The 18146-nt window shown below is 43.7% G+C and overlaps 3 protein-coding genes across 5 annotated transcripts; 2 read left to right on the forward strand and 1 right to left on the reverse strand.

Moving 5' to 3' along the window:
* Window positions 1-16: 16 nt before the first annotated feature.
* Window positions 17-2749, forward strand: LOC124182866 (RNA-binding protein 47-like). The gene is made up of 4 exons (XM_046570636.1): window positions 17-784; window positions 942-1116; window positions 1445-1965; window positions 2603-2749. The coding sequence occupies exons 1-4, from the start codon at window positions 89-91 to the stop codon at window positions 2747-2749; spliced, it is 1539 nt and encodes a 512-aa protein (XP_046426592.1). The 5' UTR covers window positions 17-88.
* LOC124182837 (slit homolog 3 protein-like) lies at window positions 2314-17957 on the reverse strand. 3 transcript variants are annotated; one of them, XM_046570604.1, is made up of 6 exons: window positions 17364-17957; window positions 10813-11043; window positions 8561-8780; window positions 8109-8423; window positions 7164-7496; window positions 2314-6407 (listed from the first exon to the last, which is right to left on the reverse strand). In XM_046570604.1, exons 3-6 carry the CDS (start codon window positions 8774-8776, stop codon window positions 5064-5066), a joined length of 2208 nt encoding a protein of 735 aa, XP_046426560.1. In that variant the 5' UTR covers window positions 8777-8780; window positions 10813-11043; window positions 17364-17957; the 3' UTR covers window positions 2314-5063. The 3 variants fall into 3 exon arrangements, with proteins under 3 accessions (XP_046426560.1, XP_046426545.1, XP_046426553.1); XM_046570589.1 differs by having other exon boundaries at window positions 2314-6422; window positions 17364-17947; XM_046570597.1 differs by lacking the exon at window positions 17364-17957 and adding an exon at window positions 11836-11857 and having other exon boundaries at window positions 2314-6422; window positions 10813-11039.
* On the forward strand, window positions 9097-17373 carry LOC124187928 (IQ and AAA domain-containing protein 1-like). Its single transcript, XM_046580106.1, has 8 exons — window positions 9097-9248; window positions 9402-9554; window positions 9681-9816; window positions 10093-10363; window positions 10456-10757; window positions 12171-12705; window positions 14993-15627; window positions 16423-17373. The coding sequence occupies exons 1-8, from the start codon at window positions 9097-9099 to the stop codon at window positions 16879-16881; spliced, it is 2643 nt and encodes an 880-aa protein (XP_046436062.1). The 3' UTR covers window positions 16882-17373.
* Window positions 17958-18146: the final 189 nt, after the last annotated feature.

Raw genomic sequence — 18146 nt, forward strand, 5'->3', positions numbered from 1 at the left:
GCGATTCCGCGCCGCGCACGCAGAATTTGCGGTTTCGCTCCAAATTTTTTCAATTTTTCTGACAAACAAATTTTTCAAAATCGGAACAATGAGCGACGTCCTGCAAAGTGCGACCGACGGAGTTGCAAACATCTCGAAGTCCGACGATGTGACCAAGAGATTGCTGGCGCTGATAGATCGATGCGATTATCAGCTCGTGCAGGAGAACGGACAGCGAAGATTGACCAGCGCGAGTTCGGTGCCGCGGATCAAAGGTGCGGAAGTATTCCTGGGCCGGCTTCCGCGGGATTGTTACGAGGACGAACTGGTGCCGCTACTTTCGACGATTGGACGGGTCGTCGAGCTCCGTCTTATGATGGATTTTTCCGGATCGACTCGCGGCTACGCCTTCGCCCTTTTCGAAAACCAACGGATCGCGCGTTCGGCCATCGAGAAATTAAACGGCTACGAAATACGGCCCGGACATCGTATCGGCGTCGTTAAATCGATCGACAACTGCAGGCTCTTCCTCGGCGGTGTTCCCAAGGACAAAACTAGAGCCGATTTCATGGAGGAACTCGGCAAAATGCTCGACGGTATCACCAACATTTACGTCTATCCCTCGACCGAGGACAAGGCGCTTAATCGCGGCTTCGTCTTCGTCGAATTCAAGGATCACAGGTCCGCCGCGATGGCCCGACGGAAACTTATTCCGGGAAGAGTCATGCTTTGGAATCACGAAGTCGCTGTCGATTGGGCTGATCCCGAACCCGGCCAAGACGTCGACGACGAAATCATGGAAACGGTACGAATTTTTCTGTTATTCTTATTTGTTTCGCATTTGGACGATTAATTCGAAAACGTGATTATACATAATTCACATACGCATTAAGCTTGTTTCATATTATTTAATTGTTATATACACGCTGGGTCTGCATTCCCGTCCAATTGTTCAAAATCAGGTGTCCGCGTTGTTCGTGAGAAACTTGAACCTCGACACTACAGAGTCCGAGGTGAAAAACACGATCCAGCGTTCGACAGGCGTTCCGATAATGAAGATTAAGAAAATCAATCACTTCGCGTTTCTCCACTACGAAACTCGATCACAAGCTCAACGTGTACTCGATATAATGAGACGTAAGTTGAACGCAACATGCCAATTCTTCCAAATTTATAAATGTACAGTGTACATACCTACAAGTCAAAATCTACTCTACGCATAATAAGGTATTACTCGCGTAATGCAATGTGTGTCAATTCATTTTTTTTTAATCTTGCCTCGCCTTCTTGGATAAACGACTTCGTACATATTTGAGCGCGTAAGTAACTGTTTGCACCAAAATTGTTCGATTTGAATTTGCTCGACTCTCGCACGCGCGTAAAATTGCAATAAAAAATTATTCCACGGTCTAATAGTGCCCGTTTGTTGATTTCCCTTTTATATTATTTACGCAACTACGCACAGAGCCTGGACGTCCCTTGAGCGAAACATCGGAGTGGGAATTAGCTTGGGCAAAGCCGATACGCAAGTCGGAGAAGCTTGAGGAACGGTTGCGTTGTGCGAAGAACGGAGGGAGTAAAGCGGCAAGCCCCGGAGGTTCGGAATTTTCGGCTCGAAAAATACAGGCTGCGAATTGTAACGAGAAAAACTTGGCCCTCGATGACTCCGGCAAAAGGATATCCGTTGTAACGACCAAGAGTACCAAGATCACCGATTCGAAACCGCCTCCCAGTCACTCGTACTGCAACGCAATGATGAACAACGACATGCCGTCGGGTAACGTAGTCGTCCCGTGCCTCGAGAGCTGCTGCAATCCGTACTATCGGCCTTTTCTTACCGACCGCAACACGGTTCCGCTGCGGTATAACGTCGTAAACTACGATCTCTGTGCGAAAGCCCTGGTCGAACTTGCTGCTAAGGAGTTTCAGGCGAATCTGCGCTACGAGTGTTTTGCCGACTCGACGAAAGCCCATTACTTTTGCAAGGTTGGACGATACCGATTAATTTTCACTTTGCAAAGAATAGCAGGTGTCGATCGAATTTTATCGCATGTTTGAAATGCAGTAGTTAACTGCGTAGAAGGTTTTGACTGTGAAAGCGTGACAAGAACTAGCAACGAAGAAAAGTTAAAAATCATTGAAGCATCGATTAATTGAGTCCATAAAAATAATCTAACACGACTCGATTAAATCGGTAAAAATTAATCGATCAATTGATTATTTTGATTTTTTTGAAACGGTACATATAAAACCGAAACTTCGCAAATTTCAGTATGTAGTCTTAATACCGGAAAAGTTTTTTAATAATTGATAATTTCATTCAAAACAGTTTTCAATTTCAGGTGAAAATATTCATTCATCTTTCACTTATTATATCAAATAGGTACTTAGTATGTAAGACGATGGTAATAATTGATACTCTAATCACATAAATTGAAATTGTATTGCATCGTTCATGGGAGTGAAAAACATGAACCGATTGTGAGGAAAAATAATCGAGTCGGTGGATTAATCGAGTTTGAAAATTAATCGGTTATTCTCGATTAATCGGCAAAAAAATATCGAATATTTTTCATCATTATTAGTGAAAACAGCTTCGACATTGAATTATTAAATTTTGCAGATTATACTCGAAAGAAATGGATACGAATTGATGAACTACAAAGGCGATCCCGCGGCAACGGCAGAACAGGCATTTCGGTTCACGGTGAGAGCTGCCTACGAGTCGCTACAGTCAATGCTGATATATGCGACGGAGTACAATAACTGATCTTATAGGTTGGTGAGTTACACGGATATATAAATCGTATATGTTCGATTGTCAAACGTCACGGTAAAGCTTGTATTCTCTGTATTAGACAAAGCATTATATGTTAAATGAGTTAACGAGTGTACCAAGACTAATTATTTGTTACTTGAATTTATAGTACAAACTGGATATAATTATGTATGTATATTGAGAATATCGCATGATATTTGTATATGCATATGCATTAGTTCTATGTATGTTATCGATACTTATCTATGTAGGAAAAACAATTCAGGGAATATATTATATATTAGTTGTAATTTTTAGTGCACTTTTGAGAATGTATAATACTTGGACCAAATCAGTGTCAAAGTTTCTAATAAATATCTAATTTGATTATATTGAATTTTGCACAATTTTTTACCTTCATTAATTTTTGAGCAAAGGAATGAAATGATGTTTAGGGGACTGTTAATTTTGGGATTTAACAATAATGCCGCGTAAACGTAGTTCGCTTTAATACATCAAAGCTCGTGTAAATTCAACAGTAACAAAAGTTTTATATATAATTGTTTCTCTTTTTCATTTTGTTTTCTCCTCCGTTCTTAAATACTAGGAAAGATGTATATATATATGCTATATATATGTGTGTGTGTATATGTTATTAGCAAAATAAATTCACGCATGCTGATTGCTATGCAAATTCTTGAAATCAGATTGCAACTCGTAAGTAATTATACTTAGGTAGACATATATACTTATAATAAATAATACTAAAATCTACGAGCTCAGGCACAACACAATTATGAACAAGTCAACAACGCAAAATTTTAGGCCAATCTTTCAACAATTCATTGCACATGGAGTTTTTACAAGAACCTCCCCGATGATTCTTTCGACTTTATTTAATAACTATTTTTATCATGCGAATAAAAAAAAATATAAAAATTACACGTGAATATGTTTCTTTCTATTTAATGTCGCGTATAATAAACGTGTACGTAAGCATTTTCACGTGCAAAAATAATGACGTAGGATGTATCATAATATACCTACATAAAATAAATGTTTGCAGCCCGTACGAGAAAACAAAACTTTTGAAATAGGCGTACATTTCGGATCGATTAGTACTAATTATTAAATGCACGTTAAGTGTCTATTAGATATCATTTTGGCATGTGTTAGGCAAAAAGAAAAGATACCTATACATGGTTCGATTGCTTTCTTCCATTATAATATAAACATCAATCAATTAAAAATACCTAGGGGCACGGTAAAAATATTGTTCGTTCACATAATCATTCGTCCGCAATGCAAACTTTTTTTCACAACTAATCGTTTGTTGTTTTGTTAAGAATAATTAAGCATTGCAGACATGCAGCAACGATTTAATAATATGCAATTATTATACTAATAATTAAACAAATCTGGGCACGATTATCTTACCCACAATTGCGACTATTATACCCATACGTACATTGTACGTAGAATGTCAGTAAAATATCACTGTATGATGGATTGATAGCACGTTTTATCGCAATCCACAGGTAAAATGATGTTATGGATAAAAGATCTGTACCATATAAGGTATTGCATGCAAATTGACAATTTACCCTTATTAAAATCTGCTGCATTTAGCATATATGTATATTACTCGCGTTGATGTCATATCGAAAAACGACAAAACAGCGAGGTGCGACTAGAGTTAATTGAGTTCAATTTGCTTATAGCAATATTTCCTGTAATTGTTAAAAATCAAGATTTACTACTATTACGTAAATAAATTCTTCAAATGACTCGAGATGGATTTTTAATTAGGTACACATACACATACACATCTTTTTTTTTAATTTATAATGAATAACCTACTATGGTTTTATTTACAATATTATTGTATTCATTGCAAGGAGATAAATCTAAAAATCCGTCTCGAGTGGTTTTTAAAGAATTTATTTGCAAAAAAAAAACGCAGCTTAGCAATTCAACATTACGGGTTATGTTTGGCCAACTGATTTGCTCTAAACAGACTTCCACTCAATTTCCCCTTCTGAAATGGCGCATCGCAAATTTCAACAAATTCATCTCGATTAATTTCGATTGCGATTCATGCGCGTCGCAATTTTTCTACAGTTTCAATTTTTTTCGACTGTACCGCCGACGGTACCAGTCCGCCCAACAAATCCTTGAATCTGATAATCAAAGAAGATCACCTCCAGCGAGATACCATTCGACCAGCAGTCCTTGAATTACGAGTAAACAAGAGCTTGAGTATCCACTATCGGGCAGTCTTCCAGTTTGCCGGAGTCGATGCGTCCGATCACCTGGGTGTCGGAGTTCAGACCTTGGTGGTGGTGAGGAGTTTAACGTACCGGGCCCTATGCGTGATTTCGAACTCCTCAGCGGGCAGGAAGCACTGGCCCTGTATCCGTGTAGGCCTGGTACGGTGTAGAAGACTCCTTCCGGCCCAGAGAGCGGCGACGAGGAGAGCGCAGGCAACGACGATTACAGCGAACAGGACGATTTCGAGGCGAGCGGATTCCTGCACGCCCCGAACCGTAACGTCGACGCACCGGGTCCGCGGGGCAAGCTGCATCTCGGTGTGATCCGTACCCTGAACTACCGTAGCGCAGACTCTGTAGGGACCCTGGGCGAGGTCGGCGATGGTCGCATATCCCCTGGTGCAGTTGAGCTTCCGCTCTCGAACGATCGACTCTTCCGAAAAAACAACAAGACTGAGATCACAGTCGGCCGGGTCCCGCGGCCCTCCGCCAACGAGATTCACGTCGACGTAGAGAAACCCGTCGTCGGAAGCGTTCGTCTTCATCCCTGCGATCCTGGGACCAGCGGCGGCCGGTGTCTTCAACGCAGTATTCCGCTCCAGGGTGAGGATATCGCTGCATCCCGGTACAGGCACGACATGCTCTCCCGATTGGATCACCGCGACGCAGTAGCGGTATCTGTGACCCAACTCGAGGTTCAGACTCGCTGGGATCGTGACGGGAAGAGTGCAGGGGTCCAGCATGTCCGCGGACTCGCAATGAAGCGGCCGCGTCGCGAGGTGGACCTCGCTGTCACCGGTCCACTCGTTCACGATCACCCTGTCGCAGGTGTACGGTTTAGAACATGGTTCGACCTTCCAGACCAAGTTTATCGTCCGCGACTCCTGGTAATAGACACTCTCCAGCGTGATCTGGGTGTCGGGAATCAGGGGGAGCGATGGCGCCAGGGTCGCGAAGGGGGGTATTGGCTCGCCGCACAGCAAACTCCCCGGGGATACTTGAGCCAGGATCCCGTTTTCCAGAGCTGGGGGAGTCGCGCAGACAGCTGAGGCTCTGTCCTCCTCGGTTAGGCTCGTCGAGTTTGTCAGCCAGCTCGCAAAGTCGAGGAGGGTGCAATCGCAGTTCAGGGGATTGTCGGCCAGCGATAGTCTCTTCAGTCTCAAATTAGGCGTCAACACGTCGCTCGCCACCATACTGATGTCGTTGTCGTCGAGATGCAGCTCTTGCAGGTTCTTCAGTGGTAGGATCAGGTCCGCCGTAAGGGAACGGAGGAAGTTATGGGTCAGGTCGAGGCTCGTCAGTTTCTCAAGATGCGCGAGCGAAGCGCTTGACACCGCTACTATTCGGTTGTTGGCCAGTTCCAGCTTTGTCAAGGTCGACAAGTTCCTGAACGCGTGGTCCTGCAGTACGTCGATCTGTATTAACATAGGAAAGTAGTGAAGTAAGAAGTAAGGCCGTTTCTGCGTACAGTTCCCGATACCGATATTTTATCGACATTTTTTGTCGCATCACAGTTCGGACACAAACCTTTTTTTTTAGAGTGGAGGGTTATCCCCGCTTTGGTCGAATACCTCTCACCCTAAAAAAAAGGGTTTTTGTTCAAGCTGTGGTACGTCAAAAAATATCGGTAAAATGTCGATATCGGGATCTGTACGCACAAATGGCCTTACTTCACTACTTGGCAATTAGTTATATAAGCCGAATATATTATCTATCGAATTTTCGGTAAGCTAAAAGTGTTTGCGAAGTATACACACAAGTTCTTACATCGGTCACTTTCCTGCTCATAAACGAGATAAAAGTATGAAAATATTTTATTCATCATGTCGTTTCTGATGAAGGACTAAAGACCCGAGAATTCAACTTTGCGAACCTCACTTTCGTAAAGTATACGATCGAACGATATCTGTACTATTATTCATAGTTCGTGATTAACTACCCACACTTATTAAAATAACTTAACGAGCCTTTAGTTGCGAAGTGTAACTGAATTCTTATAACGCTGCATATGCCTGTCATTTAAATTCCCTATAGTAGATCTACATAATTGCGTAAGAGTAAACTTGTCCTGAATTTTGACTAAAGGCTTGGCTTGGAATTTGTATATACAGTACCTAATTTCAAAATAACATTGTACATATAAATGTAGTGCATACGTGATTATTGGAAAGGCTGAGGCAGGTGAGATTTGGTAGACCTTGAAGCGCGCCACGCAGCACCGTGTCGAGTTGGTTTCCTGATAAAGTGAGGAATCGAAGCGTGGGCATCCGCGGTAGCAGGTTGGGCGTGGCAAGGCCGATCAGTCGGTTACCGGATAGATCGAGTTCCTCGAGATTTTGAAGTCCCCTGAGGGCTGAGAGGGCAGAGACACTCAGTTGGTTGCCGCGCATCCGGAGCGATCGCAGAGATCCGAAACTGGGAAATGCTTGGGGTGACAATTGCGACAGTAGGTTGTCGTTCAGGTCGAGATAGGTCAGATTCGTCAAACCCTGAAACATCGAACGCCCGCCTTAATAGAGGCAAGATAAACCATGTATCGGCTCTAACCAATTAATTTGCAAAATGACCCAGGTAAAGTTTTATGTAATATAAGGATTTACAGACTCGAAAGTAAACTTCGTACATCAAGAAAAATTCCTAAAGTAGTATTACACGGTCCTTGTTTATTTCCGTTTTTAACGATAACCAAGATATATGAGTTTCGCAACAAAATAAAATGATGAAGAGTTTGGTTCATAGCAATCGTTGGTACTCTTTTTGGATACAGCACTAGTAGGTGTACTATTTTTTCTGACGAATGTTGCGATAATTTGGTGATGGTGAAGTCCACTTCTTATTAAGCCAAATCAATGTAGTAAACTGAACAAATACATTATTGCTGCGTTGATACCAGAAACTGCAGCATTGAAAACTATAATCGCACCGAACAGTAACAATTGTACCACATTTTTGTAAAATCGGAATATTCAGCCATTGTTGCACCGATATTCATTTGGCTATAAGTTCTTAGCAACCAGAGCAAAAATGGAATCTCTCTCACAGTGCGTAAGGAAACATCCAAACGACCAAAGCCAAAAGTGTACGCAGAATGTCTTACTTACCGCGAAAGAATCCGCTTCGAGAGTGGTAAGTTTGTTGTGGGAGAGGTCGAGTCTCTCAAGGCCGATCAAGGGCCTCAGAGCGAGGCTCGGCACGGTCTCGAAAAGGTTGTTGGGAAGGCCCAGAGCTTGAATGGACCGCGCCAAGGCGACGAATGCGTTTTCATTGACACGGCGAAGTTCGCCGGTAGATACGACGAGACCGTGCAGAGGTACGCCGTCGAGGAATCGGGCCGGAAGTATCGATATCTCGGACACAGTTATGTCCAGAAGAGAAATCGTCCCGGCTGGGAAAAGGCGCAGTCGTTTGCCGATCACCTGAAGGCGTGTAGGTATAATTAGATAGTTAAGAATTTATTACTTCGGAATTATTTCAGGAATATTCGTCGAGGGTTGGCGAAGACGTTAACGTATTATATACATATATATATATGTATACGATGATGATGTCGCACCTGCAGAGCATTTTTGTCGCCGGTGCATCTCAGGGTGTGGGGAAAATCGCAGGAACACTCTACAGACGGGTGTTTCGTTATGTTGGGACACTTCCATTCGTTTTCTATTATCACTCCCGAGGAACGTGAGTCCTCCGAAGCGATTCTCGATGCTGTCAACAGAACGCAGATCAGCACCTGAACGAGCACTCGGTTTCCGGGCATCAAGGCAGGCATCGTGCTGGAATAATTTAGCCATCTTGAACCACCTGTTTCCGTTTATTTTGGAAACTGTCTGTAGGTTGAGGTGCGTTTATATTAAAGTAGTTGCAAGTTTCAAGGAATTTTATAGATTATTTTATTACGGGATATATTGACAAGGTACTGCTAACGTCAGATTGGTGAGGCGGAAATCGCGTTATTCGTCTCATTAAAATGCGGTAGTAACCTCGCAACAGTGCAGGGCCGGAAAAATAAACTATAAATATTTGAAAAAGTATTCAAAATTCCAAGTGCAGCCCGAAACCGTGTGTATAAATTATACAACGTTAACTTTCATGTCTCATCAATTTTACTCCGAGTTATGGCTCGCGACGAGGGAAGATGTGGAGAAACTTTTACGGACGGATCAGGATGGACTGCAGCAGGAAAAGAAAGGGGGGAAATCGAAAGATAAAATCTCGGGTCAGCTGGTTACGATGTACATCAGGTAATTGGTTCCCACGTATATACGAGTTATGCAATCAGGTACATATGTACACTACATACACTCGAGTACATAATAGCCTTATGTATATGAAGTCAATTCTTCGCCCAAGTCATTCACGGGATATACATATTCATTTACAAACATCGATTACAGATATAGGGAATTAATTCGTCGCCTAGCTCTATGTCACGATCAAGTTTGTCAGTACCAGAAACGCGAGCTGATAACGCAGGTGCTTAATTGTGCCATTGGACGAATGTTGGAGTATAAACGACAGTTGGTCCTCTACCAGAATACGGAATCAGTGCAAGTTCAGACTTTTCCACCTTGACGCAATATAATTCTCTTTTTTTTCTTCATATCATTCCAATGCTAATCGAATGATGATCATTTCGAGTTTGTTGGTATACCGAGTGCTTCATACATCTATAGCTACGCTGACGATGTTCTGATACCGCTGAAACTCACTCCGGACGACATTGGTTGGCGAAAACCATCCTACTTTGTTACGGACCGACAATCTCATCTCGACGCTCGCAAGAAATATATAAATGACCTGATCCGGCAGGTAGATAAGCTTGTCCTATAGAAATGCATAATTCAGTGAGTCTATATAGCTGTGCGCTGTAAGCTTACGGACATTTGTACGTACCTAAAGACATGGCATACGTTATAAGTGTACACGTGACTCTGATCACGTTTTTCTAAGACTGCGTTTTGTCCTTAGATTTCATTTTCTGTACACCTCATAGCTTATAGCCTCTGAGCACTATCCTGATACTAGATTGGAGAACTCTGCGGAACTTGCTACTTTTCAAACGACTCCTTTCATACGAGCTTATAGAAACTGGCGTCTGCAACCCTGCAAGATTCGCGGCGAAATTCAACCGTTATCCCGAGCCGGAGCGAATCGGAAGGGAAAATGTCGCGAAAAGCTTCGCGGCTGTCTCCGCGTGTGACTGAGGGGGAAATCGAGGTGAACTTGAATCTTCCGATACGGGTAGAAAGCCCGGAAGAAGCTGCGGCGAGGATCGCCCGTGAGGAGCTAAATTCGGCCATTCTGCTGATCCAGTCCCATGACCGGGCCAGGAAGGCCAGAATCGTCGGGGCCGAATGTGGGGATATATAATGCCTGCATCTTTTAACAGCGCGATATAATTCTAATTCTTATGCAATATTCTCGGAATACAACGTTATTTTATTACAGTAAAGAGAACGAGCGACTACAAGAAGAAGCTTGCCAGCGGTGAATTGGTGGAAGTGAAACACGACAAGAGAACCAAGGTCAAAGCGGTCGTCACGATGCAGAAATGGTGGCGAAGCTACGCGACGCGAATCCACCTTAAGGAAAGGACCGACCGCCTCGAGGCGGTCCTTGGCATGTCCATTCCCAGCTGGAAACCTCATCAAGTATTTGACCGGGACGCTGAAAACTTTAAACGAATACAATCGATGCAACCGGAATACGCCGCAGCCACTCTTGCGGCCACTTACGCCGAGAACGCCAGGGTATATAACTATATAATTTGTAATTTTATTACTATACTAATAATTGTAAGCTCACCGAATTATTGTGTATTATTTAGGCCTCTGCTTTCGGGATTTTTTCAATGTCTCTCCTCTTCAATTGCGTCGTAGTTTTCAATTGTATTTACTCTGGTAACGGGGTCCAGGGAGGCTGATGCACTCTTGAGGGATCCCTTCGAGGGAGCCCTTCTCAATCGTCTTCTTAACGCATCCGTCTTCTCTCAACCACGGACGCATCTTTGACCTCTAGAACTCTGCTGTTGTCTAGCTATGGAATTTCAATTCAGATCGATTAGAACCATCTGCGTTATATACGGTTCAGAATTGGAGAAACAAACTTTTGTTTTACAGGATGATAAATATTTCATTCGGTAACGTCATCAAGGACACGTCCTATAAAATAAACATGTCCGAATCCAGCCGAACCAAACTTGAAATTTATGAAAAATCAGGCAACATTGAGGTGATCTTTAATTGCCCTTCTAGTTAGAGGCTTCAATTTTCGTATTATATTATTTTTCCTTTCTGTTACAAAAGATAAGTGTTCTGCTTTGCTGAATTTCGAATCAGCATGTAACTGTTTCCAGTAGTACGAGTCAGCGTGTGAAACACCATAAGCGTATAAAAGAAATAAATTCACGTTACATAGCGCGTGATGAGTGAAGGGGATTTTATGAAAGATTGCGAATGAAACATGCACTTGAGTTTGTTTGGTTAGAGGTATTAGATTGTACAAACAGATCGGCGAATGATTGACCGTGATATGATTGCAGCTGTGAGGAACCGATTCCGGAACACTGTAGTAAAAAATTAACATTCTGAAAATTCGCCCGTGCATCGAAAATTTTCTGCTGCACCGTTGAAATTTGTCAATTAATCAACTGTATTGCAATTTATAAATTTCAACAATTAATCCATCGTGATAATGTCTACACCATTATATACTTATGAAAATTTTCCACGAGTTTTTGGGTCAAGCGTGTCATTTCAATACCCACATCGCCGTTTCACCCACACTAAAATGTAAGCGTATGTATGAAAATATATGCCGTAGCCTGACCTCAAACGTCGGTCTCGTATTTCTTTCCTCGCAGAGCCAAACGCTACGCCTCGAATAAAATTCGTCTAATTCACTGGCACGTTACGAATCGTATTAGCGATCATTCAGCCATGCGATTTTAAAGGATGAGTCCGCAGTTGACGCGTGACGCGCATTCCTCTACATGTATAACTCTTGGATCGGATAAATCAAGCGATGAATGACAAGCGTGGAGAGGCTGAGAATATAATATCTACACCACACTCGCAGCAATCGCTTGATCGCTCGATATGCATCACAGAAGTCACAGAGGAAGTAGGTACCAAGCCTCACGCAATTTTGTTTCCCACTTATAGTTGCACCGAATTCGGGGACCAGGACTGATGGAGGACATAACCGACGAAGTCAAGGAATGGTTTCTGCTCTGGTACAACGAGTTAGGATTTTTCGACGCTTATCCTTCGGCCCTAGCAGGAGGCAGTATCCTAATAGCAACAGGGCAGACCCGCACCCCGGAGGAATATCACATGGAACAGATGCGGAAGGCGGAAGAAGCAAAGAAAGGAAAGGGAAAAGCTGCGGCTGCAGCCAAGGCGACGCCGAAAGTCAAGCAACGCGGCGATAAAATGGAGGAGCCGAATACCCTCAAAGGCCTGAGGGAGGCGAACGACAACTTCCTCGCAAATTGGAGCCTCCGGGATGAAACCGGGAACCCCCATCAGCGCGAATACCTTGACCTCATCACCGACAAACTGTCCTACGAACTCCAGCTCGAGATAAGGGAAGTCGTCGACGAACTCATGCGCCTCGAACTCGCCACCCTTGAAGCCGCCCTCGCGAAGGACGAGGCCGAAAGCGACGGGGGCGCGAAGGGACAAAAAGATCAGAAACGTAGGTCGATTGTGTTTCACTGATTCGTAGGTGTTGAGTTTACCGATACTCGTTCTGCCACGTACATAGAATTCAAAATTACCGGATAAACTTATTCCAAGACGACATGTATTATTGTGATTTTTGCACATTGACCATTTCAGTCACAGTGGTATGCTCCGCGTCCTATCTGAAAAATGTCGATGTTCTAATCGCATCACAGTTTATTTACAACTTCAAATGATTTTTGTTACTTCGTATAACCCCAAAAACCCCCGAGTAACAAGTTTCGGGCCCAAAGCATCGAATTTTTATATTTGTTTAGATTTTACACTCGCCATACAGGATCCACCATCTTGGATTTTGAAATTATCGAATTCTGAGTTCAGATTTGTGATCAGCGACCCCAAAAACCCCCGAGTAACAAAATTCAGGCCAAAATATTGAGTTGAAAAATGTATGCTTAAGAGGGTTAAATCCGCCTGCATTTATGCAATGCAGGAAACATTTTGCCGATCGACATTTGTCTCGTGGCGAAACAAATGTCGATCGGTAGAATCTCTTATCGTTACTTGCCAAAGTGTGCAGACGAATTTCGATAAAATGTGGACTGAATTGCATAAATGCATGCGGATTTACCGCGATTTTAAATAATCCGCGGAACAATTGCACGAATTTAACCCTGACACGAAAAGAAGACAATAATCCTCCGCCTGTGGAGCAATGATATATTTTTGTATAATTGCGTGTTTGGAGAGGCGTATAAATTGTAAAAAAAAAAAAAAAAGGACAATGCTACGACTGTATCGAATCGTGACAAAAATGCGGGTAATAGAGTATTGCTTCATCCTGCGTGGATATTAATAAATGAGCGAAGTGTCTAAAATTACGAGCCCAGCAGAGTCAGTGAATGAAAAGAAGAAGATTCCTGGCGAGCAGAGTGAGCCTGGCCACTACATCGTGGGCGTCGCGGTTTGCGCGTGGGGCGCACCAGGTTCGTTCAGGTATCGCCGAGCTCGCCACCTACTCGTGTAACCTGACGTCATTCACCGTGTATGCTATCGAATATTATATACCTACCCGTCGTGTATAAGAATAATACAGGAATATATTACAAGACTTTGCACGACGGACGCAGCTTCGCGAGAATACGTAGGTATACGTAGTTATATCGGCATAGGTTAAATACCCACACACGTGCAGCTATAATAATGTAACGCACCTATTGTTCAGCAAAATAATTCGTCCTGGTCGAGCGATAATAACAGACACCCGTTAATTTTATTACAGATATATTATGGCACGGGCAAGATTTTTTCGCAAATATTGTTTTTAAAAAATTCAACCTATAGTGACTTTAAGCGGATATGTAGCGTCAAAAAGAACCTAGATAACATGATTAATGTCAATGTACAGAAATATTCGACTGAATTGTTACCGTGGTGTGAAAATTTGGCTGATTATGTATTTTCGTAAAAGCCGTCCTACCATTCGACTTCAGATGATTCTTTGACCTTTCGGTTGGTTCAAGTGAATTCGAATATAGTTTTGGACAATCTTTCATGCGATTTCGGTTACGTTTTGGTCGATTATTTCAATTGAAACCCGATGAGACCACTGAACTTATCTTCGCATTTCGAATCATATTGAAGTTAGTAACGTTATCGTAACGATTCATTCTGGGGAAAACCGTTATTTCGCCATTTTGGAATTGTCCGAAATTAAGTAAACCGTGATGAACCAAAGCAGACTAATATTTCGAAAGCTTAGTTTCTTAAAAATCGTTATATAATTAAGAAAATGGTGATTTTTTCCCCAATGTATCGTTACGATAACGTTATACTAACTTCAACCTCGTTAATTCGAGAATTCTCCGACTGGAGATTTTTCAAGTTACGAATGTATGTGCAAACACAGTTCAGAAATAGTGAGAAAAGAAAGAGGGCACCAAAGCAAGGTATAGAATCACATTTTACGGTACATTGCTAATGGATAGTCTAGCGCTGGATCGGTGCACGATGTAACTCTATATAAAACGTTATACCTACGCCGCACCTGCTGCAAGGCCCGAGCTTCACGAGTGCAGCCGCGCAAGATTGGAAGAACTGCAAATCAATCTTCCCTTTTAAAGCCCCCGCTATATGGCGGGGCATGCAAGTTGTTCCTTCGACGGTGCAGAATTCCTACGTACATGTTTCCCCGACGCGTTGTCTAAAGCCTATGTTAAAGCAGCTGAAGATTATCTGCTCAATGTCGCAGAATGCGGTGTAACTCACAAGTACCATAATTCAGTTTTCTGTACTTCCAGATAACAAAGGGACGAACAATAAAAAGAAAAACAAAGACAAGGCGAAGGGCATGGGTAAAGCGGGCAAGAAAAAGGAACAGGGACCGGCTCCAACGATTGAGGAACTCTTCACCGAGCTGGTGAACACCGGGATAATCCGCGAATATCCGGATGTTAAGATGAGCGATTGGAAGGGCGACGTGTCCTACCAGAACACGGAGGCTCGTAGGGAATTCAGAGAGCCCAGAAACTGTCTGGGCGACGTGGTCCAGCCGATAATGGAGTACTGCGTGCTCCCGGTTGGCTCGAAGGAGATACACCAGGTCGCTCCTTTAGTCCGCTCCGTTTCTATAGTCGGACTTCCCCGCTCGGGCAAGTCTTTTCTGGTAAACGCGATTTGCAATGAAATCGGCGCCCTGCTTTTCGACCTTACCCCGAAAACGGTCGCGCAGAGCTACCGGACGAAAAAGGACCTGGAGAGGCTCGTCGGTTCCATCAACAAGGTTGCTCGCGCCTATGCGCCCTCTCTGCTCTTCGTCGACGCCGGACACCAGCCGTGGTGGAAGAAAGTACCCCCCGAGGAAAAGCAAAATAATCCGAAGCTTCTCGCTGGACCGTTGACCAAACTCGTCAAGGGAATCCGCCCCGGGGATCAAGTGAGTTACATAGATTTTATACCTACTCAGGGATATTTTGGAGAGCGTCAAAAATATTATTTTCTCACCGCACTTAAAATCTTCGAAATTACTGGTGAATCAAAAAAATTACAGAACTTAAATCGAAGTCCAAAAATGTAACCGCATGATTCGCGATAAGTAAATTTCCGAGGTACTACTGTTTCATTCAAAAAAAAAAAAAAACAAATAATAATAAGTCTGTGGATTCGCATCGTAATTTTTTCGACATTCTCTCGGTTTTAGATTTCACGGACCTCTCTACTAGCACTTTTTACTCTTTAGTGAAAATAAAGGTTAATCTTTCCTTTAACACTTCAAAGTCTGTATACAGCTGCTGCCGAAGCGTAATTATGTATAGGTTTAAGGAAGTTGTACGGTCTTATAACACATTATACACCTATATGTGTAGCTACCGAATAAAAGAGAAAATTAACGGAAGTCCCACACGCGTCTCGCGTCTTTTATATTTCAACTTTATTATACCTGACAGCTGAGCAAAGAACGAGCAGGTTTATCATGTATATATATATATACATATATATATATATATATTTTCCGTTATTGTGCTGTTTGGTGGAGTCCGTTTCCCAAGTGGAAGTGGTGGGTGGTATACCTACCGGGAACAGGGTTACAATGAGCGACACCTGGTCGCCTCGCGAACGATATATCGAATCCACGTACGCATTACGTTACATAGGTGCAAGAAAACCCACAAGCTCGGTTTGTATATCATGGTTATAGCTATGTACCTACCGTTGTTTTTTTCTATTTCAGATCCTATTTCTCACGACAACGGACCAACCGCAAAAAGCCGGAAAAGGGTTCATGAAGCTCCACGATAAGTTCATCCTCATACCGCTCCCCGATTACAACACGTTGTACCTCATCTACAAAGAGTTGCTGATGCGGTATCACGGGGTGGACAGAAACTTTGACTGCTCGAGTCTAGCCAGCTTCTCGGTCGGACTTCCGCTGGAGGAAATTCGCAATGCGGTAGAGAACGTCCTGACCGTCGAGCGCCGAATTAGCCTGAAGAAGCGAACCCTTCAGCCCCAGGAGATCATACAGTATCTGATCTCCAACCGGGTTCAGACTGGGACGAAGGAGTACGAGAAGTTGCTTAAATGGGAGAAGAAAACTCCCCTCGGTAAGCGACATTCGAAAGTTGAAGCCGAGGAGAGGGCAGCTCTTGGCGGCAAGAAGATGCAGAAGGTGCAGGAGAGGCAAAAGTAGACATTCGCATTATTCAATCGGTGTAAGAACTTGACGGCCAGGTTCGTGAAGAAATGGAAGCCGCGACACCGCGGGGGAAAAAGCGGAATTCTTTTCGTCCCGAAGATGCTCTCGGCGACTTTTTTCATTATACCCATACAGCGGAAGGAACTGTCGCGGTTTCGTCGGTCCGACTGAACGGCATATGCACGCAACACGTAAAAGTATGTGTGTATGTGCGTACATCCGTACCGTCATACGCTACTGTGGTCGCTACACCTACGCACGTTGCACCTACGCGCGTTGCTTCACCTACGCATTACACCGAGGGAGAGCGGTGGATGGGGGAAAATTTTCAACAGGAAACGAAAATGGAACACGAATTATCGCTAGGAGCGAAATGATAATCACACGCAATTAGTCGTTTACCCGGATTTCAAAAATCCACCCGGTTCCTGCAGAGCAATGCGCAGGACCGAGTGACGACTCGCTGCAGCGCTTACCTAAGGTCGACGACGACGATGATGATGATGATGATGATCAAGTCCGTCTTCGCCGTTTCTGGAGCAGTTGATCCTCGGTCGCAAAATATCTGCGCTAACTTGGCACTCCGGACATGAGGGATCTCCTTTTCATCATACCCGCAGTTAGTGTAACGAATACCGTATGAGACGAGAAACGTAGGTGGACTGTAGTTAGTACTTAGCTTTATTGTTTAACGATCATTGTACCAATGTTTCGGCGATTCAAATAACGAATAGCGATTATACGTATACTATTTTGATTTTCGCCAGTTCTCTTTTTCCCTTGGATCGTTCCGTTCCTTATGAATGGAGCCGGCAGCCCGGGATTATTCGAACCACGGTCTCCAGTGAACTTTTCGCGCCACCCGCACACACCACGTCGATATTGAGAAACGCCTGTAACGTCGATCAGTAGCAGCGCGCTGGACAAAACGTCGCGCGAACCTGCAGCAGCTCGCGGGTATTAACTGAGAAAAACTGCGAGCCTGGAGCGCCCGTCGGAGTATCAACAGCGCGGAGCAGCAAGTCGAACTCGCGGAAGAAACGTGGGACTTGGTATGATGAGGGAGGGAGTGAGGGGCGGTGAGGAGAGGAGAGGAGAGGTGAGGAGGAGGAGAGCAGCCCGGCCTCGGGTCGCGGAGGGAAGAGGAAAGGCGAAGAGACGACGGGAGGGACTCACTCGGTGGGGACTGTGTCTCTTTCAACATAGCATAGCCATGTATGGAACCGAGAGACAAGTACGAGGACGAAGCAGAAGAAGAA

Source organism: Neodiprion fabricii, chromosome 1 (assembly GCF_021155785.1).
Source record: "Neodiprion fabricii isolate iyNeoFabr1 chromosome 1, iyNeoFabr1.1, whole genome shotgun sequence".
Classification (NCBI taxonomy): Eukaryota; Metazoa; Arthropoda; class Insecta; order Hymenoptera; family Diprionidae; genus Neodiprion; species Neodiprion fabricii.

What these genes read in the sequence shown, in the direction of transcription:
- LOC124182866 (XM_046570636.1), top strand. Translation starts at nt 89, where the DNA reads ATGAGCGACGTCCTGCAAAGTGCGACCGACGGAGTTGCAAACATCTCG. An exon ending in ACGACGAAATCATGGAAACG is followed by an intron (nt 785 to 941) that starts GTACGAATTTTT and finishes GTTCAAAATCAG; the next exon opens with GTGTCCGCGTTGTTCGTGAG. An exon ending in AAGCCCATTACTTTTGCAAG is followed by an intron (nt 1,966 to 2,602) that starts GTTGGACGATAC and finishes TAAATTTTGCAG; the next exon opens with ATTATACTCGAAAGAAATGG.
- LOC124182837 (XM_046570589.1), bottom strand. Translation starts at nt 8,776, where the DNA reads ATGCCTGCCTTGATGCCCGGAAACCGAGTGCTCGTTCAGGTGCTGATC. An exon ending in GCGACAAAAATGCTCTGCAG is followed by an intron (nt 8,424 to 8,560) that starts GTGCGACATCAT and finishes ACACGCCTTCAG; the next exon opens with GTGATCGGCAAACGACTGCG. An exon ending in TCAGCCTTTCCAATAATCAC is followed by an intron (nt 6,423 to 7,163) that starts GTATGCACTACA and finishes ATGTTAATACAG; the next exon opens with ATCGACGTACTGCAGGACCA.
- LOC124187928 (XM_046580106.1), top strand. Translation starts at nt 9,097, where the DNA reads ATGTCTCATCAATTTTACTCCGAGTTATGGCTCGCGACGAGGGAAGAT. An exon ending in CAGAATCGTCGGGGCCGAAT is followed by an intron (nt 10,364 to 10,455) that starts GTGGGGATATAT and finishes ATTTTATTACAG; the next exon opens with TAAAGAGAACGAGCGACTAC. An exon ending in CTTACGCCGAGAACGCCAGG is followed by an intron (nt 10,758 to 12,170) that starts GTATATAACTAT and finishes TCCCACTTATAG; the next exon opens with TTGCACCGAATTCGGGGACC.